A 25064-nucleotide genomic window follows, 5' to 3' on the forward strand; every position below is an offset into this window, starting at 1 on the left:
ATAATGTGAAGCTATTAAGGGGTTGATCTTATATAGCTGGAATCTGGAGAACTGAAAGTGCTTTTCGCTGTCTTTTAAATAAAATAAGAGGGGGGGGGGAAACAGAATACCATGTGGCACTGCCTCTTTCAATGAAATCTTTAACATATCCTTTGACAAACTGAACTCTGTAAAAACCCCATTTACTAACTGAAAACTTCTTTGTGTGTGTGTGTGGATGTCTTTTGTTATTCTGCTTCATTAACACACCCTTGAATGGTTTCATTCACATTACTTTCTTAATTTACTTTTTCTGCCCATTTTGTGCCCAATTTTCTATTTTCATTGAGTAGCTGGGGCAACTAATGGGTTACTTATCACTGCTGGGTTTTTCCCCCTCCCCCCATTATTTCAGGTTGCGATACTTTGGCTTGTGTATAATTTTTTTAAAAAAATGTTTTCAACTGAAAAGCACATTTCTAGCTGCACTGTTGTCTTTCTTGGTAACTGCTGTTATGGAAGGAATGTTTTCCGGTGATATTTCAGTTAGGTGTAAAAGACTTGACTAGGGACAAGTGCACCTGTTAATTCTGGTTTCATCTAATTGTCCTTTGCCTAATCATAAATTCATTTTAGCCAGTTTTGGGATCAATTAAAAAATTTGATCTTTTACCCTTTTGGGGGGGTATGCACACTTTTTCTTACAATAATGCATTTTGTAAAAAACTTTCTACCATTATGAATATTTTTATTCATAATATGGTTGGGGTTAATTTGTGAATAATGCAAAATGCATTACAAAATTTTAAAATATAAGAATTTTGGTGAGGAAGGTCATTTCCATGGTACAATGGGAAGTTCTGAAGGCTCAAATTGGATACATTTATTAAAAACTAAAGAATTATCTTATCATCTCTAAGTTACATTTCCCCCTCTGTATAACCTTCCTTATTTTTTAAAAAAAATGATACTTCACGTAATGTACTTAGCCCTATATCTAGTTTTGCACTTATTTCAGAGTTGTCATGGACAGATATAGGTAGAGATTGCTTAGAAATATAGGTCCAAAGATAATTACATCCCTTTTAGAAGATAAGTGCTATAGACAGAAATTTTTTCACTTGAGTGCCTTGCTAGAATGAAAAGAAGTTTAAGTTGTGAATAGAACTTTAGGTCAACTACAGGGACAATTTTAAATTAGTTTCTGCTATTTTAGCATTCCAATCTTTTGTAAACCACATTTTCCTGATTCCACTTCAATAGCCAACATGCAATTAAATACACACACACACACACACACACACAAACATATATGGTCCCTTCTAAAATATCCAATATCTGCACACCTTGTTTGAATTTTGTGAGAACTTTGTGCTATTATGAAGATATTTGTGCATAATAATATGGTTGGGTTTGCTTTTTAAATAATAAAAAATGCATTCCATAACTTTGAAAAGGAAAAAAAAATGCTGAGGAAATGCACCTCAGTTTATGGATACGTTTTGAAGGTGCAACTTGGATAAAACCATTAAAAATTGGAGAATAGGAATTTGCATTGTCATCTCTAGGTTACATCCCCCTCGCTATATACCATTCTTATTTGTGTGGGAGTATAAGAAAATGTGTGAAAGCAGGCTAGTGTAAAATGAAATGTATTGCAATAGTGGCGAATATCTGTCACTCGGGTGTAGGATGAGGATGAACAAACCTTCACCCTCATGAAATGTATTCTTAACCCAAACCCAACCCAGTACAATTTTAATTTTATGGATTAAATGAACTGAGTAACTATTGGGTTTAGAAACTTATTCTGGCTAAGTGAGTCATTCCTCTAGAATAATATATATATAAGATGCACAACTAAGTTACTCAGATAAGTTATGTCATTGTTTGCATGATGAAGTCATTTTTTAAAAAAATGTATATAATAATAGTAATAAATAGCAACATCAGCACACACACAAGCCCACAAATGTGCACACATACATACATATTCAATTTAAACAAAAATAGAAAGGTGACGTGCTATAAATGTAGGCAGTAATCAGTCATTCCAGCAGAGTCAATATATACTTAAACTTAATGCACTTTTTATCTCATCTCCAACTCCCCCCCCCCTTTTTAAAAAAAGGGATGGTTGTTGAGAAGATGGATGGACTATAGCTCCGGAGTCCTGGATGCAACAGATTTTCTGGATCTTTTCCAGTTAGGATTCAGGGTATGAGATCAAAACTGCATTGACCATCTTGATGATCTCTGTAGGACCTGGATAAAGGGTTAGGCAATCTTGTTTGATTTATTGGCAGTTTCAGTACCATGAGCCCTGGTATCCCTCTGGGATAGTTGCAGTGTTTGGGAGTGAAAAAATATTGTTTTACCCTTTCTTAGCAATTGGATTCAGTCAGTGATGGTGGGAGGTGAGAGGCTTGGGCCCTTGGGAGCTTCGTAGCAGAGTGTTATAGTATTCTTGCCCTTGCCGTTTAACATGGAAGTCTGGAGACACATCATCTGCCAACATGCCGGTGATATTCAGAATATTTCCAAATGCAGTGGAGGACCTGACTCAAATCCTCAAAGCTATTAAGGATTGAAAAGGGAGAAGGAAACAAACAGAGTAGCTGTGGATTCATAAGTCCTTTCCAGATACAGTCCAGTGTTGATGAGCTTGTGCTTTCTGAGATTGAGCAGCCTTCAAATCTATAGTTCTTTTGCACTCAGAGCTCCTACTTGAATGGCAAGTAGAGGAGGGTATCCTACAATTAGATCTTGTGAACCAGCTGCAGCCATTTTTGGAAGAGGAACTTCTTGGTCACTCATGCTCTTGTCACTTTTCAATTAGACGATTGCAGTTTGTACTACATGGGATTGCCCTCGAAGATCCTTTGGATCTTTGACTGATTTAGTGTCTAGCAGCTTGAGAACCAATATAAGTGCCTCATTTTCCCATGTAATATTATTACAGAACCGCCAATCAGCTTTGGCCCTTAATGTCTCAGGTTGCTTTTTCTCTGCTTGCCCAGTGATATCTAATCAAAGGGGCTTGCTGAGTGTCCCAAATATCAGGAAATGCCAACTTCAGGGATTTCATGATGAAGCCTTCTTAGATGGATTCCTGCTTCTGAAATTGCCTTCCACCAAATATTTAAGCACTTCCATTTCTATTATACAGTATTACTTGAAGCTCTTATGCCTGGGATGGAGATAGCTGAGAATTTTGTTGTCCAAATGAGACACATATGGATCTTCTTGTTTTGACTTTTAGATTACTCACTTTTTATGGTTTTATATTGTATTCTAGTTTGCAAGATGCTCAGAGGTTTTTTTTTTCTGAATTGGAATGGCTTAAGTGTCATTGTTTTCCAGTGTATTGTAATGTATGTATGTATGTGTGTGTGTGAGTGTATATATATATATATAATCCAATTTATATCCCGCCATTCTCCGAAGACTCAGGGCGGCTTACAATCTAAGAAGCACAAATCAATGTGCTTAGCAATAGCCTTCATTCTATGTATATGCCTGCTTATTAGGGTTTTTGCCCCCCCAAGCGGCATTATTACAAAGTCAGCTTATTGCCCCCAACAATCTGGGTCCTCATTTTACCTACCTCGGAAGGATGGAAGGCTGAGTCAACCTTGAGCCTGGCGGGACTCGAACCTGCACTAATTGCAGGCAGCTGGTGTTACTTAAGAAGTCATTAGCCCACTGCTCCACCAAGGCTCTGTACACACATACATACACACACTGCTCAAAAAAATAAAGGGAACACTTAAATAACACAATGTACTGTATTTAATAGTAGGATGTGTTATCTTGTGTTCCCTTTATTTTATATATATATATATATATAAATATATAAATATATATATATATATATATATATATATATATATATATATATATATATATATATGTATATGTATATGTATATATATATATATATATATATATATATATATATATATATATATATATATATATATATATATATTCATCTTTCTTGTAGATTAAATTATTATAGGTATTACCATATGAAACAGCTAAAGAAAACATTCAATCATTAGTTTAGGTGTGGCATCTCAACCACAAAATAATATGTTTATTTTCCCCCATCATTTTTGTTCTTTTATTGATAAAAACTACACAAAAGCTAACTGATCAGAATAATTAATTAAAAATAAATTGAACAATGTTACACATCCTTCTGTGATTTCCTTATTTTTCTCTTTTAAATCACGTCTTACTTCACATTTCACCGAAACATCCTTTTTTCTTGTCACCCCATCTTAATAATTTTGAACAGGTAGGGTATGCAATGCATTTCTCTATACCCAAAGTCTTCCCTTTCCCTTACATTTAGAAGTTCCACGTTCAGGTGTGAGCTCATATTGCATCATTAATCATCCCCCCTTTTTAAAGAGCCCCAAACATAACAGAAGTGTCAACAATGAATCACAATGAAGATAAGAAAAAAAAAAGTCAAATGTCACCCCGCCTCAAAAATGTACAGCATGTGTTTTAAATGTACATGCACCCCAAGTTTTGTCAGTTATGCATCTTGGTTCTTTTACAGAATTGTCAGTGTCCGTTTGGTTCAATAAATGCCTTTGACACCATATTTGGAATTGGAATTTATAAGACAGATTTTGCATTCTAAAGAAATAAAGAAGTGAGAAAAATTGATTTGGTATGTTCCAACCTGAAAAGGGGGCAAATGTTAAAGGAAACCTCTAAGACTAATAAACAATTATAAACAAATAATACTTCACTCTGTATTTGGTAGACCCCCCCCTTCCCAGTCCCCGTATACCCCAAAGTGGCATCTGTGGTTCTCTTCCATCAGAACCGTGCAATGTAGAAAAATCAAATATACAAACACAACTTTTAATCCATCCCTTTATGTTGCTAGAGTGAAATCTAACTTCTTCTTTTTTTCCATATAAGAACTCAACAATCTTTTTGTTCGTTTTATATTTACACCAAGAAGTTTGTTCAACAATTTAAAACCAATGGACATTTTGGAATTCACCAAGCTATACTGCCAGGTCACCAGATTGAATTTCCAGTGTTCTATGAGACATCCACCATTTTGTTCTCTTTCTGTGGTTTTGGATTGAGAACATTTTTTTTCCCCTGGAACAGTTCTAAATGTCTTCTTGCGCCTTTCACCTCTTGAATCAAAGGGTCATTTTCCCTACAGAGGGGAAAATAAGAACCCTCTCACACATTCTTCTTCATTTTCATCCAGAAGGCATTCCATCAGTTTGGTATTCTCTCAATGTAAATAGCTGGTGCAGCAGAACGTGCGATGGTAGCGATGAAGCTGTGATCTCGACTCAGCTCCAAGTTGGTGCCTTCAGCCTGGTCTCGGGAGATAGTGTCATATCCCTTATTTACATGGAGAGGCTTATGAGCTTGGCAGTATCCAATCACTGGTTGGTCATAGCTGTAATAGGGCAAAGTCTTCATATGATGAGGGACCTGGGAAGAGACAGATTAACATAATTTTAGAAGAATGTGCATGTTAAAGCTTAGCACCAAAAAGACAGTGTAGGTTGAGACAAGAGAAGTGTTTCAAAGAGTGCTTTGAATTACTAAGGGAAAATCCTTTATTTACCTAGGTAATATTTCCCTTAGCAATTGTTTTTATAGCTGTTAAAGTCAAACATTGGTTGAATTAGATATTTAGCTTATGGTTTGCTCGTCTACACCTGCACCTGGGAATGTGAACATTGGTTTTACTCTGAAGAATCATATGGATACTACAAGCACATTGCTACTCATATAAACCTAGGAACCGAAACTGTTTAATCCACACAAGATAAAAATAGTAACAAAATTGTGTCCCTCAGAGATATTGGGAATATAGGACTGAGATGAAACGAAAACGTTTGGCATGAAACTATTTTATTTAATTTTCAAGGGTTTAGAGATTATTAAATGCTACAAACTATGTCGGATTTCTATTTTAGCTATCCATCTATACATTCATTTATCTCCCATCTTTTGTCTTTATCTCCTGGATTGATGAAAAAAATGATAAGGCTTCCTGTGCACTTGGCCTTTAGTTCACCATTTTTAAATTTTATTTTGCAGTTGAAACACATGGCTATAGCAGTCAATCATTTTCAGAGAGGAAGAGAGAATGATCATGAAAGGAAACTCTTTTTAGTTCCAAACTCCCCTAAGTGATAATGCCTTTCACCAAAATGCCATTTGCAGATTGCAAGAATTAGTAAACTGGTTAAATTTCAAGATGGCAGCCAAAACAATACGACTGAAGCCTCATTGTTTTAAAGAAAGTAGCACAGCTTTGATTGCATAGTTGTGGCTAACATGTTGACTTTTTTGATGTGCCCTGTGGATGTCCCTGCTCTAACTAATATTGCAAGCCAGTGGATGTTGTGTTTAGTTCCTCCCACCCTGAAATAAAACTCAATAATGTAGCAGAAATTAACAAGGTAAGGCACAGAAAATTGTGGTTTTGTTTTTTCCTCCAAATTGGAGATAAAAGCTTCTGAATCATACCATTAAATCTAATTGCCCCATTAAATTGCATTTCCAGTATTTTTTTTTCAACTTCTCCTCCAAACCTTTTTTTTATATTCCTTCAAATCATATGTTTTTCAATGAAAACAAAGTGAAGACTTCCAAAACAGGTGAAGCTGGTTTTAAGAAAGAAAGAGGAATGCTGTCAGGGAAATGAACCTCAGGCTCCAAACAGTATCCTGCCAGCTCAGTGGGTTGGACTAGATGACCTCCAAGTTCCTCCTCTGAACTCACATCTGGAGAGGGTGGGTTGGTAGGTGGGGCAAATCCATGACACAAGATAAAAAAACAAACAACTCTTCCAACAAAACTCCTTAAGTAAACTATTAATCCTCCTTAGTAACTGCACACTGACCCAAATACCAGGATAAACAGCCAGGTCAATATCATTATTCAGTAATCACAAGTTGTTTATGATTTTAGTTGAAAGACTAAAAATAAGTTTGCAAGAATTTATTCATGAAGATCAATGTTGGTTTTTCGGTAAAAGATAAAGGATACTGTTAGAACTGTGTTGGATATTTTGGAATATTTGGAATTACATAATGAAAAACAAGCCACAATGATCTTTTTTAGATGCAGAGAAGGCTTTTGCTAATTTGAATTAGATTTTTTTTTTTTGGTTTGAGTTTTGGAAGATACGAATTTTGAGGAGAACTTTAGAAAATGAGTAGGATTGATTTAAACTTCAAGAAAGCAGAAATAACTATTAATGGAGATCTAACAAACAAGAGAAGGGTGTTCATTGTCCCCTTTCTCTTTCTTTTAGTTCTTGAAATATTGAATAGAGGCATAAGGCAACATGAGAAGACTGTGGGCATAAATATTAAAAAGAAATATAAAAGTTAAGAGCTTTTGTAGATGTCTTGGTGCTAGTTTTGGAACATTTAAAGAGAACTGGGTTATCAATGATAAATTTAAAAAATGGTGCATTGGCAGGTTTTAAGATTAATAACCAGAAGATAAAGATGTTAACAATACAAGACCAAAGGGAATTGAGGAATAAAATGGGTTCCATGACTGAGAAGGTGGTTAAATATTTAGGTATTACTATATGAACTATATGTTATTTAAAAACAATTATGTTAACACATGGAATGAAGTTAAAAATGAAATATTAAGAATGGGAGAAATTATAACTGTCATTGTTGGGGAGACTTGCTATGATTAAGATGAATGTTTTACCTAGAATGTTATTTTTATTTCAGACAATACCGGTTTTGACAAGTGATGCACCATTTAAACAATGGCAGAAGGATATATCTAAATTTATGTGGCATGGGAAAAGCACAAGTTAAATATAAAATATGACAAGATATAAAGTGAAGGATTGGATCTACTTGATTTGTAAGAGCAAGATTTTCTAAGAAAGAAATCTTGTAGTTTGCTACAAAATACTTATAGATGCTTCCTCAATTAAAGGAGCTAATGAAATGATTATATAAGTAAATATTAATGGCTTATAACCCCCTTTTCTTCTAGAAACATGGTATGATATATTTTTCTATCTTTTTATTTTAATTTACCCTCTGACCATTAGAAATCTTGGGTTTCTCCACCAAATGGGTGTCACATTTTTTCATGAGAACAATTCTTCATAGGTGGTCATTGTTCTGTTTTCCCAGACAGATATTAAATCTAATTTCAGGTGAAGCTCTTAACCTTACAGACTATTACTTAGAGAAGTAACAATCAATAAGTCCATTAGTGTGGAATGAAGAGATATAATTACTGCAGCCTTCAGGGAACTTGTTAAATGCAGTAGTTGTATCAAGAATGATGCTCTTGAAGGATGCTCTTAATCATAAAGATATCATCATCACCACTCTATATATTTTTATTCTTTGGAAAGAAACAAATCACGTTTGGTAGCAAACTGATCATTCACTGAAACATTAATTGGTGCATCTTTATGGATTAACCCTTGGATGGCAGGACTTCAGTGTTCCTAAACTTAGTTCCATAAAAACTTCTTCAATGAGAATTTTAAATTCTTTATTGGTACTAATCACCCTTTTCTGCCAAACATATGGTAACTCAAGTAGAATCTTAAGAGCCAAATAATATTGTGGACTTGTAGATGGTTGGTATCCTATGGAGATACTCTTAGAACAGTTCTAGCTAGCAGTAGGGCACTTGTGCAATGTGCAATCTAGTGCACAACACAGGATGTGTTACTTTTCCGCTTTCAGTGTGTTTGTACAGAATAAGACTGTACTGCTTCTTCATAGAGAAGTGTGGCTCACCATGATCAATTTTCATCATTCTTTGCAAACAGCTAATTGCAATTGACTTGATTTGGACTCCAGTATAGGGACAGGACATAGAAAAGTGACCTTCAATATAACTTGTCCTGTTCTTACAGATGCTTTTAAGGTTCTGAATCTTGAAGAGATGGATGACATATATATGGAAAGTCAACAGTCATCATTTCTTTGTTATACCCTTGATACTCAGGACCTGGTTACGGGAGATGAAGATTGCTTTTTTGAGTGAGGAATATGCTCCCCTTTGCTTAAAGGAGGCAGTTGTATGACTTTTATTGAAAACATTTTCTGTCCAGCAGAATCCAGAAGATCATTAGAAGTTAACCTCTAACCCTCCATTCTTCAATAAGGTGATTTAGAAGATGGTGGCCTTCCAGCATGATGACTGATCTATGCCAGAAGCTAAATGGGAGACCACAAATTGGCACATGAAGCACTGTTTTGCAGTGGTTCTGATCCATCCAGTCAGGATGTACCTCAGAAGGTGCTTGAGGGATTAGTATTTATAACCTAGATGATATCACTCAGGGTTCCATCTGCCTTAATGCAATTTAACATCTACATGAAACTTCTATGGTCATTTTAAGCTTGGAATGGGATCTCATCAGTACACCAGCTCTAGTGCTTTATTATCAGATCCCAAGAAGTCTTGAATATTGCTTAAAAGTGAATTATGAAGAAAAATGAGGAAGAACATTAAATTAAATCAAGACAAGATGGATATGCTGTTAATAAGGAGAATGCTGAACTAAGAGTAAAGCCTATTTGGATGGTTATTGGATCTTTCTAATTCTAGTCCAGCCTTTTAACTAAAGTAATTTTTCCTGTTGTTTTGGAACTGGTACCTGTTTATCACTATTTACATGCATGTTGTGAAAATATCAGTGTTTCTGCTGAGGTGGGATAGAGGGAGAAGACTTGGATTGCTTACTAAAGAACTCAAATTATATATTTCAGGGAAGGACGCCAAAGCTGAAAACCCTATCGTATATTTAAGTTTTCCTTTCTTAGTGAAAGGTTATTGTCTTTGTGTGTGTATGCATGTGTATGGGTTTTTATTTGATCTGGCATTCTGTTTGCCTATTGCAAAAATAAATCTCTGTTGAAATAAGTGAGATGACATGTATTTATCACCAAACTGTATTCTTATTCATATTATCTGCATTTAGCTTCTTCTAAACAAATTATATACCCACCACTTGTATCACATCTAATAATATCCAGTTAAATATATGGTTCATTTATTTAATGTGGTGGAACAAATATAAGACAATTTGAAAATGTTTTCTCATGTCACTGGTAGAGAAAAGCAAAAACAGAAAGAAAGAAAGAAAGAAAGAAAGAAAGAAAGAAAGAAAGAAAGAAAGAAAGAAAGAAAGAATTTACACACTTATCCAAACATACAAAGCTAGCATTTCAACAAACTATAATAGAGAGCTAAGTCTTCTTTTTAAATTCCTGTTTAATGTCAATTTTGAGGATGAAACATTGTAAATCATCGAAAAATACTGCAGTCACATGCATATTTACAAAGGAGTAGGTCCTGTTGATCTGAGCAACCTACTTTTGTAGAGCTTGCTACTAAATGGTAGAAACATTACAATTTTGATTCTGTATGTTACAAGAGGGAATGATTCAAATGGGGGAAAAGGTAAATTTATTTGGTAAAGTTGGCAACCTATTCTGTGGCAACCTGTGCACTGTAAACATGTGGCATCAGCACTACTAAATGTTCAAGAACAAAAGCACTGGAAAATAATTAAAATAATTCTTTGTTGTTAAAGATCCCATTTTCCTTAAATCTTCTAAAAAAGCTGTGACATGTATACATTTTTGTAGAAAAAAATGGATTATTTCAAAAGTTTGTAACGTTCTTCAAAAAATTGAATGGATGTTCCTATAGATCAGGAGTGTCAAACTGCCGGCCCATGGGCTGGATGCATCATAGCAAAACCGCACCCACCCCATTGCCGGCAATGGCAAAAAAAGTTGTGATACATCACGACGTGTCACGTGACATTGAGAGTTTGACATTTTTCTTCTTCTTTACCTATGCACTATTTCTCTAAAAGAGAGAGTGACAAAAAAGAAAAAGAAAAAAAGAACTGCCTGTTTTTTTAGACATTATACAAAGATGGGATTGATCAAAGATAATGTCTTCTTGTCTTTTCCAGATAATAGAGTAATCTTAACTTCTATCTCATGTTCCACAAATATTATCATCACAATAGGGCACCTGTTTGTCAGGAAGATTGTTGAGTGCTGTGTCAAAGTATACCTTGCACTTTCTCAACTACCTTTGTTTAAAAAAAAACAAAAACCCTTCAGGTTTACACCGAATGTTGTGACTACTTGGAGATTTCTTTTGCATTTCTCTTGATCATGATCAGTGATGGGATTCAGCCAGTTTGCACCGGTTCGGTAGAACCGGTAGCTAAATTTTGTTGAGTTCGGAGAAGTGGCTGAACCCACACTGCTTCTGGAAGTCCGTTCTAGGCCTCAGAGTTCTGGAGGCCTCCCAGGCCTAGAACGGCCCACCAGAAGTGCACGGATGTCACTTTCGGAAGTCCATTCTAGGCCCTGCATCCACGCAAAGAACCGGATGTTCAGATATTTGAATCCCACCACTGATCATGATTCTGAGATGACTTTATAACTGCAGATGGATTGCTTTTACTGTTCCATGTCTTTCCATCATCCTGATGTTTTGCTAACTATCCATATTTTCTGAAAAAGCATCATGGGAAGAGCCATCTTCTGATAACAGAACTGAAACATATTAATCTGGAGATGTTGTAGATTGCTGCAAATATGTCAAAAATTGAAAGGCAGGATATTCAAATATTCCTAGGGACCATCACCTAATTAAAGAATTGCAAGAACGCCACATCTCATCCATGAAAATTTCATCAATATTCTCTTTCCTTTGAAAAATATTTGGAAAGGCAGGTCTCTTTCATCAAACTGAATGTGAATTGACAAAAAAAGAATGCAGGTGAATTTTTCTGCGTGGAATTAAAACAGAACAGCCCCCAAGACTTCCTTTCAAACAAAGATCATTTCTTAATCAAACATCTCTTTGAAATGTTTGAATAGAAGAACTATCAACATCTGAAAATCTGAAAACGTCCTTCCTACCAGCAGCTATAAAGACCAGAAGGGTTACAAGCGAATTCTTCCCTAACAGAAAATGTTTCACCCCAAAGGAGGACAAAAGTGGCAACTGATTATGACGATGACAACAAGAACTGCATAGATCAGAGGTCTTCAAACTTGGCCCTTTTATGACTTGTGTGTGCCTGGCTGAGGAATTCTGGGAGTTGAAGTCCACAAGTCCACAAGTCCACAAGTCATAAAAGGGCCAAGTTCGAAGACTCCTGGCCTAGATAATATGTACCAAAAAACAGCTAATCAGCAGCAGCAGAAGGAAAAGTAGGATCAGTTACGTGCAGCAGGTTGGACGGCTCCTCAAATCCAGCTTCTGATTTCAGTTGCGGTATAAAGTTCTTTTGATGTTTCTTTCCGAATGTTGTCACCATGACCAAAACTCTTTACTCACATGGGCTGATTAAAAATGCAATAAAAATAAGGTGGACAAAATGTTGGTATTTATTTATTTATATCCTGTCTTTTATATCCTGAGCCCTGGTGGTGCAGTGGTTAGAGTGCAGTAGTGCAGGCTACTTCTGCTGACTGCTGGCTGACAGCAGTTTAGTAGTTCAAGTCTCACTGCCTCAAGGTTGACTCAGCCTGCCATCCTTCCAAGGTTGGTAAAAGGAGGACCCAGATTGTTCAAGGGCACTATGTTGACTCTGTAAGCCCCTTAGAGAGGGCTGTAAAGCACTGTGAAATGGTATATAAGTCTAAGTGCAGTGCTATTTGTGCTATTGCTACAAATAAGTCAAGGCAATGAACATATCATACACACTTTCCTCTTCCTGTTTTCCTCACCACAACCCTGTGAGGTGGAGTGGGCTGAAAGAGAGTGACTGGCCCAAGGTCATCCGGCTGGCTTTCATGGCCAAGGTGAGACTTGAACTCATGGTCTTCTGCTTTCTAGCCTGGTGTCTTAACCGCTGGATCACACTGGCTCTTATTGCCTACATCAGGGGTCTTCAAACTTGTCCCTTTTATGACTTGGGGACTTCAATTCCCAGAAATATATAATTTCCACCTTCCTTTCCTTTCAGCCTTTTCCTCTGTGCAGTACCCACTGTTGAATAGGGACCACTAGGCTTGTTGAACATAAAAAGATAGTAAGCACAGAGAAGCGCTTCTCTTAACTGAAATACTTTAGTCTGTCACTGTTCAGAAAGACTCACAGAAGTAGCAATGTCCAGCTAGCTCCTTGTAGTTTTTTAAAAAGGAAAAGAACAAAAATATGCATGATTGGGCAAAAGCATTCAAAAATTTATCCTGCTGAAGAGACTCTCTTTTTATCCTGGGTGGATATTGGTCTCATTAACTCTTGAGAGAATTAGACTCTCATGCTGAGACAGTAACTCAACTGTTTCGGCCAGTCAAACAATGACTCACAGACAAAGAAGAGAAGTTGCATTCCTTCAGAAACTTCAGAAATGTGCATTCCTTCAGAAATGTGTGTGTGTGTGTGTGATCTAATTTCACAAGTAGGAGCACCTCCTCACTCTTCTCTTTGGGTAGTGCAGTTAAGGCAGCGTTTCTTAACATACGCTGTGTGGACTTCAGCTCTCAGAATTCCTTAGCCAGTTTTAGCAGCTATAGGTGAATGAAGTATTAAGGTATCATTTAAAGTGTCATGAACAGTAAACCTATTTCACAAACATCAATCAATTCTTAACAATGAAAAGTGATGCATTGGTTTACAAGAATAAGTCACAACATCTGAAAAATTGTTGACAGTGTCTAGAATCCCTTGTTTTGCTTTTATAATTCATCTAAACAGCTTTTAAATGGTTCTATTAAATGGCTTATGTAAAAATTAAAAGGAGGGACTCAACCAATGTTAGAAAATAAATGATACATTTTTCTCTTGCCTTAATCATATTCCATAGGTGTTTTGTCTATCAGAGATCAGGCAAGCAGAAAATTAATGAAGTTTCCCCAGACTTTCAGGCAAAGAATATTTTTAAACCATTATATTTATTTATTTTTATTTTTCTTGTTAATAATCTCTATAAAACAAATGGGTTTTTTTATTCCATTGGGCATGTCTCTCCTGTCCTATTTATCAAGAAAGGCATGCACAAGCTCCAGGAGGAAATTAAAGTAAAACATAGCAAGAGAGCTATTTGCAAATTAATTTCCATTTCAACAAAATCTCCTTTGAATTAAGCTTAACTCCTGGTAACTACCTGTCAAGAATTTAGAGCCATTTACAGGGTGGGTGGTATATGTATGTATGTGTGTGTGTGAAAAGTCATGGTGTAGGCTGTAACTGTGCCGTCAAAACCCTATTCACACACAACACACATAAAATAGAGGTGGGACTTCAATAATGTATTCATTGCAGCCATCTTGACTTTCCTATTTTACATACCTAGGAACATAGAATTGGTTTTTAATTATCTTTTGGTTTGATTCTTATATTAGAGAAAGAAGGGAAATTATGAAACAATTTCCCATTAAGATTAAGGAACCACTGTTCTCCCAAGAAAACTTATTTATTTTTCACATTAAGGTGAGATAATAAAAAAAGTTTTAATCATGTAATATTCTGCTCTGAGTATGAAATATTATTTAATTAATAAGGCATCAGGCGGTTTATTATGTCCATGTTACTCTTATTAGCCTGTCATTGTTAAATGCACTTTCAAATCAGTCTCAATCTTCTTCCTCTTCCAGAGCTTCTTTTAAACACAGTCTATCTATAGAAGCAGATATTCCTAAAATTAACATCAGGATTCATTGTTAAAACTATCCCTTGATATGTTAAATCTCCAAATGATAGTTTCATGCAGTTCTACTTTCTATCAATCCATTTTATCTTTGCTCATTCATTCATTCATTCATTCATTCATTCATTCATTCATTCATTCATTCCTCCATTTGTTTATTATTTTCCTAGGCAGAAAGGCACACTTCAAAACAAAATTCTGGACTACAGCTTCTATTTTTTTTCACTTTCTAATATGGCCTTTCAGAACCACATGGGACCAAGAAACATTTTTGAAAATCAAGTTCTTGCCCAAAGTTGAATTTGCAGCATGCCAACAGAGGTATTTATCGATATAAAGCTTCCAGGATCATCATGTTGCCTTAACCTTGCTTAGAATTAATAGTCCTAAAGCAAAATAGTCCTAAAGGAGAAGAATATAGCTGGACAAACCATCTCTGAGGGACTACGGAAAGACCCGAGCCCATATAGCAGGAGGAAAATTAAAATAAATAAATAAATGTAAGTGAGAACATGCAAAGTGCTCTTCAAATATCTATGCTGACAGCACAGAAATTGAAACCCAGTTGTACGTCCCCTGGAATTAACAGGCTGACATCCTAAGCAACTTTCTAATAAATAGGAACTTTCTTTTAATGGCATCCATTGATTTTTGATCTCACAATTCCATCTGGCTCTAGTTCTCTGGCTTTTCTTTTTACGTCTCTAAATGTATGGTTAACACAGATTTTAAAAACGTATCTAAACGCATATTTCAAAGCTTGTCAAGCACTGGAAATAGCCTATTTTTAATTCATTCTTTCTGCCAGTATGGTGCTACCCATATGTTAAGAAAGGAAATTGCCATTAATTTTAAGTTTTAATTAGGATGATATATGCAAGTGAATGAAATAGGAAAGTTACTGGTTGGATAAGAAATAAGTAAAAATTCACTAAGAAAAGTAAGATCCACTTCGAAGGAATCATAAATATGATCAAGCTTCAGTTACCATAATGAAGGAATGCCACAGCATTCTATGCAAGGAAAATAGCGTGTTGTGTTGCTTTTTTCATGGCTAAATTTAGTCTCTTCCTAATCTATGGCCGTATTTATTTATCTTGCACATGCCTTTTCTAGTTCCTTGTGCAAACCAATTTCCTCAAACTTTCAGGCTGCAAAAAAATCACCTCCACAAACATTTCTGGTGAGCAGAGGAAGAGGAAGCTAGGTTGAAAGGTATTAGAAGGACATGATACTTTGTCCCTCTGAAAACTGCCTAGTGATGAAGCAGAATATGATTATGCTGCATTTTGGAAAATGAGGTGGGGAGGGGGAGAGAGAATTAACAAGAAGGCAAATACATTTTAATCTCATCTTTGATCAGACTGGCTGCAATGATTCTAAATGCAAAACAATTTCCTGGTGTTGCTGTTAGCCTTTGCTTGTGATGAATTCCAAGTATAAGTAAAAAAAAGAAAGAAAAGAAATTCTACAGGGAAAGCTAACTTGCCTTGTTGCATGTGAAAAGCACAAAGAACTCTTGTGGGAAAAATATCTGTAGCTCATGTCAATAAGAGACAGCATGCTTGACCGAATCCTAAACCAGTCAGCCATGATCTGAGCAGTCTCAGGCTAGTCTAATATTCTACAAACGTGTGGAGAAGAAGGGAAAAAAAGAAGTTCTGAGTACCAAACAAAAATTCCTTCCTTCCTTCCTTCCTTCCTTCCTTCCTTCCTTCCTTCCTTCCTTCCTTCCTTCCTTCCTTCCTTCCTTCCTTCCTTCTTCTCTCCCTCCCTCCCTCCCTCCCTTTCCATCCATCTCTCCATCCATCCACATTAAATGTAGGGTTCTTGTGTGACCCAAAGGGCAATTTTTGCCTTTCTTTGGGTTCCATTTACATTTAAGTCACCTCTAGTACTCACTTCACCATCAAAGCTGGCATCAGCTAGAGCATAGGATAACCCAAAGAAATATGCGATATCAGAAGATGTGAAAATAGCATTTTGTGTTGCTTTTTCATAGCTATACATAGTCTCATAGTACGGCTCATAGAATGGCCAAGAATTGGACACAACTGAATGGATATCATCACCATCACCATCACTATCCCCTCATTATTTACTTACTTAAGAGATACTACCCATCTATGCTTGGAGCTTAATGAAACATTAAAATACTACCACAACTGAGGTTTATTTTACATTTTGTGCTACATCAATCCCAAAAAGAGAACGTTGTCACTGGTTTCCTGCTGAGGATGGCAATTGGTAAATTCTGAACCTGAAATAAGTATCTCATATGCTTATCTTTTCATTTAAACTTTCACACACATTGCACACTTAAGTATCATATATGGCAGAGGTCTCAAGATGGGGCAAAGGGGATGCGTGGGATTGTTGTTGATGGCCAGCAGGTATTTGGAGAAATTAATGTCTATAGTCAATCTTGGCTATAGATTTTGCACCTATGTATGTGATAAACAATGGTTCATATGTGCGATAGAAATCTACCATGCAGCTATATGATTGACTGGATATGTTTTGAACCCCAGCTAATTCTGGTTTATACATCAGATCAGGCCTAATCATGCCATGGTTTAGCATAATATCCAAACCAGACACTGTATGTCTTTATAATTTTTGAGAACTTTCTCTACAGGAATTCATTCATTCATTCATTCATTCATTCATTCATTCATTCATTCATTCATTCATTCATTCAATATAGCTGTCCATCTCACAAACATGAATCCTGCCCTATCACCATGCATTCTGCTGCTTGCTTTCATTCAGAGGTCAAGTCTTCCTTTAAATGAGCATCTTCATCAACCTATTCTTATTTTCTGTGATATGCATGTCGGAGTTGGAGTTGGCTACACTGTGCCTCATCTCCATATAAATAAGAATTCTGTGCATTGGCCATCTGTATGATCGGTGAGAAGCATAAACCTGCTTTAATGATAATTTCACTGAACATTCATTGCACTGGATGCCTATAATCTCCTTTTCCAATAATTTAGTGTAAGTGCAAAAGAGAGGGAGGGAGGGAGGGAGGGGGAGGGAGAGAGAGAGAGAGAGAGAGAGAGATTTTGTTCTATGCACAATAAACTAGTGAACAGTGTCAGTCGGAATTATTTGTGCTTTTCAAAATCAGCACAAATGTTCATAAAACCATCCTCATACAGAGTTTTGCTTGATTTCAATGCTGAAATGCATGATAATCCTGTGAAACAATTTAACCACTAATTGGAATGACCTAGTTTATATAATGTACAAGGATATGGAGAAATAACCTGTGGCCCCCTGCACTGCACTTTGTACAAATCATTAAGATAATTTGATGCCCTCACATTTGCTATTAGTTTTCATGAACTCATCACTAGATCTATTAACTCACCCAGTGTTTCAATTCCTCCTTTTAAAGTACCTAGGAAAATCAAAATCCTGTTCTTTCTGGTTCTTTCAGCCTTCTAACACACTGGATGGGAAACAAATATGAAGGGGGAAAATTGAACACATTTTGTAAAAGGCAAAGGATTTGTATGATGTGAAGAGTGTAAAATTGAGCAGCAGAGTCAACAATCTGATGAAACCTTAGTATTCCTCCCAAGGAAAATTGACACTAATTTTAAATATGAACATAATCTAAAATTGTCATAGGCTGGAAAGAGACAAAACGGTCAATCAATCAGTAAGGATAGTTTATCTCATTCAATTTCCAAGCAGGGACTGAGTGATGTTTTGTCACCAATCTTCACAAAACCTGAGGGCTTTACTGAAGCCGTGAAGTTCTTGCAGGTCACATCTGTCCTCTGGAACCCATTTTTTTTTCTGGCTCTGAGACCCCAGAAATTGAGCTCCTAACTTGGTAGCCTATAGGAGAAGAGAAGACAGAGCTAGCAGGCAGAGTTAAATGTGTTATCAGTTTAGAGTCCTCAAGAGGACCAAGTCCACCCCCCACCCTGAATTCTACTGATCCTTATATAGCTCCAATTTAATCTTGAACTTTAGTTGACTAGATTCTTGTGTATAGGCTTGAATAACTCTTCTTGAATAACTCTTACAATAGGTCCTGCTTCTTTACACCTGACATTGATGAGGCTGAGTAACATTCAACACAAAATTAATAAGGGTCAACAGAATTCAAGGGAGTCTGGCCTTGGGTCTCTTGTGGCAATGCAAGGACAGATGAAGTGTTCTCCCTCCCCCTCCAGTCAACCACAATCGAGGTGAGATTTCCTTTGATTTTCAAACAATTTTTCACACCTCTTCAGAACGTCCAGCTTCACCATCTGACTAGATCTCATCCCATTCCTGCTTTCCACCAAGTGCAGGTTCTGACTATCAAGATGGAAGAGTTCTCTGCCTAACATTCTAAAAGTAATAGTCTTTTTTTCAAAACTGTGATGAATTCTTTTCAGTCCTGGCTGAAAGCTTAAAGCCTGGGATTGAAGAACATAAAATCACATCCTTCATCTCTCTAAAAGTATCAATAGTGCTTCAAATTATCAAGTGTAGATAATGATGCCAAAAAGGCTCTTCCTTTAAGGGAAAGATGATAGTATCTGATAATAGTTATTTTACTCCCTCAAAAGTATGGAAGAGAGATTCCCCCATATATTTAATGTGCTTTGAGAATAACATAATTATGGGATGTTATTCAAAAGGAAGCTAAAAATCCTCAAAAATAGCTGAATGATGGCTAAATGTTGTTTTCACTTTCTCCAGATAAATAGCTGCATTTCACATTAAAGATGGGGAAATCTAATTTCCAACTTTGCTCTATTGACTCAATTTCTCCTACTCAATTTCGGTATGAGTTTTCAACTTTGATGGGTTTTGAATAAAGTCACAAAATATGTAATTGAAGATACTTTTCCCAACTTATTTTCTAAGCTATGCCACTTTGGCAAGCATGTTTGCATTCCAGTCACTGCACTGGAAAATTCTGAAAAGTGCAATTGTCAAAGGATTTGTTCCAATTAACATATCGATCCAGAAACTCTTGTTGTCTTCAAATGAGAACTCCCTTTGGATGATGTTCTACAGACCTCTGAAGTGTAAAATTATCTACAGTTACTAAGGAGGAAGAGATGTTCTAATTTTGCTAAATGGAACTTCCTCAGATGCATTCATAGATGCAGAGATGTTTCTCCATGGCAGTTTCTCCATGGAAGATGACATAGGGAAGAACTTCATGTTATGGCTAAATAAAAAATATCACTTAATAAATTCAACTCCTAATGAAGAGTTACATGTCTCATACATAAGATTTTAATTTATTGGTAAAGGTAAAGTTTCCCCTGCACATGCGTGCTAGTCGTCTCCAACTCTAGAGGCTGGTGCTCATCTCCGTTTCAAAGCCAAAGAGCCAGCTCTTGTCCGAGGACGTCTCCGTGGTCATGTGGCTGGCATGACTAGACGCCAGAGGCGCACGGAATGCTGTTACCTTCCCACCGTAGTGGTCCCTATTTTTCTACTTGCATTTTTACGTGCTTTTGAACTGCTAGGTTGGCAGAAGCTGGGATGAGTAACAGGCGCTCACTCTGCTATGCAGCACTCGGGATTTGACCCGCTAAACTGCCAACCTTCTGATCGACAAGCTCAGCATCCTAACCCACTGAGCCACCACGTCCCTATCTATTGGTAGAACATTTCAAATACCGGTAGCTGAGTCTTGCGTTAGTATTTTGAGAACTCAAGCTTGCCAGCTTTCCATCTCAGTCAATTTACCTATATAACTTTCTTTTGACATTTTATTGTGAATCACAGTAATAAGTTCAGGAATTACACATTTGCTAACTTCTTATCAAGAGGTCAGTTGAACAAATTCCACCCCTACCCCACTTTTATCCCAGAAAGCAGCACGAGAAAAGCAATACCATCCCATTATAATGCAAGCCCCTCCCCTTTTGTCTGAATGTATACAAACCATGTAGAGAAGAGACAGATGTTGCACTGTAATGGTGCAACTCTGCTTTTGTCATTTGTCCTGCCCAATTCCAAATCAAGAGACTTGATATTACATTAGAGCTTTGTAGCTATTCCAAGAATTTCTGTGGCTCAGGGATGAACTGTTGAATTCTTGATGCTTCTGAGCTTGGTTGTTTGCTTGCAGATGTTTCATGAGAACCCCACCCCCTCCAATGGCCAAGTTCAGGATCTTGAAAGCTGGAAATCCCTGTCTATTTTTAATAGACTGAAGTGTTAAAATCACTATTGTAGTCAAACTGGGATCAGAACAAGTTTGCAGGAAATTTTAACTTAGTTTAACTTCTGTGCTTTGCAACCATATATGCTGGGATCACACAAGCTAAATCAAAACTAAGGAATCCATACTGTGGTTTAAGAAAATGTGTGATAATCCATGTCCAAGCTACAACACTGATAATTCAATAGTGGCACAATTGTCATAAACAAGGTTGTTATTGCTATTTCGTCTCTTTGGCTAGCTACCTGTTCTTGCAGTGATATCTCTGACAAATACAATACTAGGTCTGAAAGCATTCAAACTCTCTACTATGTTATTTACGGAAATATCTCACAGGAGGAAAGGCAATTTTGAGATTTTCCCTTCAGATCAAAACAGCATATTCTTAACTTTGCAAGTTTATGTACACAGTGAAATCGTTATTTCAGGTACCACTTGATGGCACTGTTGAACATACTATTCTTTTAATATTTTCTGGCCTGAATAAGTGTGTTGAACCTTCTTAAAATGCCATTTTGTTGCCTCTTCCTTGCCTTTATTCGGCAAGGGGGGAACCTCTTTGTATAAATGACCTTTTATTCCAATGCATCAGCCTGATCCATGAGTTGTTTAAATAGAAGTTAAACTATTTTTGATATATTTTTTACATCATTGTTCTCCAAAGAAATAAAGTTTACAACAATGGTTTAGATTAACCCATTATGTCAATGCTGCTAACATTGAATGTTATTGCTTGACAAGAGATGAAGAAGTAGCCGTTTCATATGTTAAACTTGTGTATTGCTTTAAAAGATTAGTTTAAGGTTGGGAGGAGGGATGAGTAGGAATGCACTTTTAAGGCCATCTCTCTAACTGAAGAAGATAAGGCCTTGGTGGGTCTTCTAACAGAAGGGAAACTGATTCTTTAAATTAATTGGAGAATATGATTAATGACAAATTTAGAAAGGTGGAGAATTGTGTTTTAATACATTGTGCAAGAGGCGGAGATTTCAGATTCCAGCTTCCTTCGAGCAAGCATTTGCCGGTGTATTAGGCTAATAAAGGACTTTTAAGGTAAACAATGCCTCAGAGTCACTTGAAAAGCCCATACATCAGAAACTTGACACATTATAGGTTAAGAGCAGTGCTGAATAGAACTGCTCTGTGTTCTGAGCATCTTGCCCCCCCCCAATCTGGGTCCTCATTTTACCAACCTTGGAAGGCTGGAAGGCTGACTCAAGCTTGATCCAGTCAGGATCGAACTCCTGGCAGTGAGCAGAGTCAGTCTGCAATACTGCATTCTAACCACTGTGTCACCAGGGTTCAATTCATTAGTAATTCTGATTGAGAAGTTATGGAGATGGTTGGCCAATTTTTGAAAGCGCCCCCTGGTGAAGAGAGCTCTCTGTACAGGTAGCCTTTGACTTACAAAAGTTCATTTAGTGACTGTTCAAAGTTACAACGGCACTGAAAAAAGTGACTTATGACCTTTTTTTTACACTTATGACTGTTGCAGCATCCCCCACAGTCATGTAATCAAAATTCAGATGCTTGGCAACTCACTCATATTTCTGATAGCTGCAGTTTCCTGGGGTCACGTGATCCCCTTTTGCCGTCTTCTGTCTTTATCAACTTCAGTGATTCACTTAACAAACTTTGGCAAGAAAGGTTGTAAAATGGAACAAAATTCACTTAATAACCATCTCGCTTAGCAGGTGGTCATAAGCTGAGGATTACCTGTATTGCATAGTTATTGCCACTCAACATTTTTTTTTAAAAAAAAACTGTTTCGTTCAGAAGGGACCAGGATTTCTGAAGTAGCTGGACCTCTCTTTCTCTTTTGCTTTGCTATACGTTTGCTTGGTTCTGATATTACTTCTATTTTTAGGAAGTTATTAAGGGATGCGGTGGCTCAGTGGGTTAGGACGCTGAGCTTGTCGATCAGAAGGTTGGCAGTTTGGCGAGTTGAATCCCGAGTGCCGCGTAGCAGAGTGAGCGCCTGTTACTCGTCCCAGCTTCTGCCAACCTAGCAGTTCGGAAGCATGTAAAAATGCAAGTGGAAAAATAGGGACCACTACGGTGGGAAGGTAACAGCGTTCCGTGCGCCTTTGGCGTCTAGTCATGCCGGCCACATGACCACGGAGACGTCCTCGGACAAGCGCTGGCTCTTCGGCTTTGAAATGGAGATGAGCACCGGCCCCTAGAGTTGGAAACGACTAGCACACATGTGCGGGGGAACCTTTACCTTTACCTATGTTTTATTATTTAAGAAACACTGCCCTCTGGCTCAGTCCCCTTTTGCTTTGGTAAACTTTTGATGGAAAAGCTCATTTATTCTAACCTGGCTTTAACTATTCCACCGTACAAGCGTATGTATTTATAAGAGATTATTCCTAACTTATTATTATTGTTCTGCTTGCATGAAACGTGACACATTTACAATCCTCAGAATAAAACAGGGGGAAAGTGTTATGAATCAGTACAGAAATGTGTTTAATAGTGGGTTGTCCATTCCAAATTGCAAGTAAGAGTTAGTGTGATGAGAACACCTGCAGAGCAAAAATCTAGATCCAAATGCCAATATTATCAAAGGATCTTTCTGGTTCATCTTTTAAGCTTCTGATTTCTCAGCCAGCTTACTGAGGGATTATGAATGTGTCCAAAGATCTCACCCCAAATTTTCCACAAATGTTTTGAGTTCTAAACTATCTTTTCCTTCTCTAGTTGATCTGACATATCGAAGATTTTATTTTCCAGTTCATTAATTTCTTTTCCATCCAATTTTTATACGGAGTTTTGTATACAGTGATGGAACATTACAAAAAGTGATAATGATGGCACCATCCCATCATAATATATAAAATGCTTTTATGCTTCAGGTGAAGACAGAGTTGTCAATAAACTGAAGGTCAAGCAGTACAGATGTGACAATATGCAGATGTATGGTACAGCGAAAAAGGGCAGAATTTGAAAAGCTATAAAAATGAGCTCTAGCTGCTGCCAAAGAAAAGCAATTAGACAATTTAGTATTTTTATATTTTAAGGAATCTGAGCTGACAATTTCTCCCTTTACAATCTTATAGGGGAAACTTTTTTTTTTTAAAAAAAATACAAAGTGTAAAATAAATCCATTGTAAAAGCACTGCAACTCAATCAAATTAAAATACTATACCTTGGAAATCAATCAGCAAATGTTTCCTAGATATTAAGGGAAATAGTGTCCTCATCCTTATAGGATCATAGGATCTCTTAACACTTTCCTGAAGAAATTGTTCGATATAGCCACTTTTTCATCCAAGCCTCAAACCTGTGCTGTTTAAGGAAGCTGCAGAACTTATTTGTCCTGAACTATTTTGACGTTCATTGGATGGAAAGGAATTTAGCTTTGGCCTTAAAATGTGAGAAGTAAAAGAGTTTCTCAGCCCTGGGAAAGCAGGAAATGATGATTAGGATAATCCTACCTTGATCTTCTCCTTGAAATGAAGGTTTGGGATGGCTTTTAAGATTCTGTTAAGATTTCTTACAGCAATAAAGTACCACTCAAACTCTTGCTGTGCCTGATTTCTGACTGCACTTGAGGGGTTTTTTAATTAGTAACACTATCTTAAAATGTACCTTTCTACAAAGTTTTTGATTCTGCGAAGTTGGATGACAACACTTTTTTCATACTTTTCTTTTTTTTATTTTCTACTTTATTTATCTCTGTAAAACTTAACAACCCCTCCCCCCAATTTAATAATTAAAACCCCCTTTCTGTAATGAACCAACCAAACATTTGGAGGGAAGGGTTGCTTTAGCTGTGGTGTGTTAATTCTATTGCTTCTTTTTCCATAGTCCACAACTTTTGTTTAGTATAGCCGATCTGGAGGAGCTATACTTTCAGGGTCCTCCCGCCCACACACACACATAATCTAATTCTATCAACATAAATGAAGACTAATGTGTGGTCAAGAAATACAATTTAATGAAGTTTTTAAGGTCTACTTATAATGCAGAATACAGAATAACAACATTGGAAGGGACCTTGGAGGACTTTAAGTTCAATCCCTGATCGAGAAGGAGATCCTGTACCATTCCAGAGAAATTGTTGTCCAATCTCTTCTTAAAAACCACCAGTAATGGAACACCCACTACTTCTTGAGGCAAGTTGTTCACTGATCAATTGTTCTCACTGACAGGAAATTTCTCCTTAATTCTATGTTGCTTCTGTTCTTGATAAGCTTC

General features: G+C 36.7%; 1 protein-coding gene across 1 annotated transcript in view; it reads right to left on the bottom strand.

Annotated features, from left to right (window-relative positions):
* Positions 1-5238: 5238 nt before the first annotated feature.
* The window catches only part of LRRTM4 (leucine rich repeat transmembrane neuronal 4), a gene marked incomplete at both ends in the record, with an annotated part of 342010 nt that continues 322184 nt past the window's right edge, over positions 5239-25064 (bottom strand). The window contains one exon of the mRNA XM_083368859.1: positions 5239-5460. Coding sequence (XP_083224985.1) covers positions 5239-5460 — 222 coding nt within the window. The remainder of the gene's footprint in view (positions 5461-25064) is intronic.

Source organism: Vipera ursinii (genome assembly GCF_947247035.1).
Source record: "Vipera ursinii genome assembly, chromosome: 8".
Classification (NCBI taxonomy): Eukaryota; Metazoa; Chordata; class Lepidosauria; order Squamata; family Viperidae; genus Vipera; species Vipera ursinii.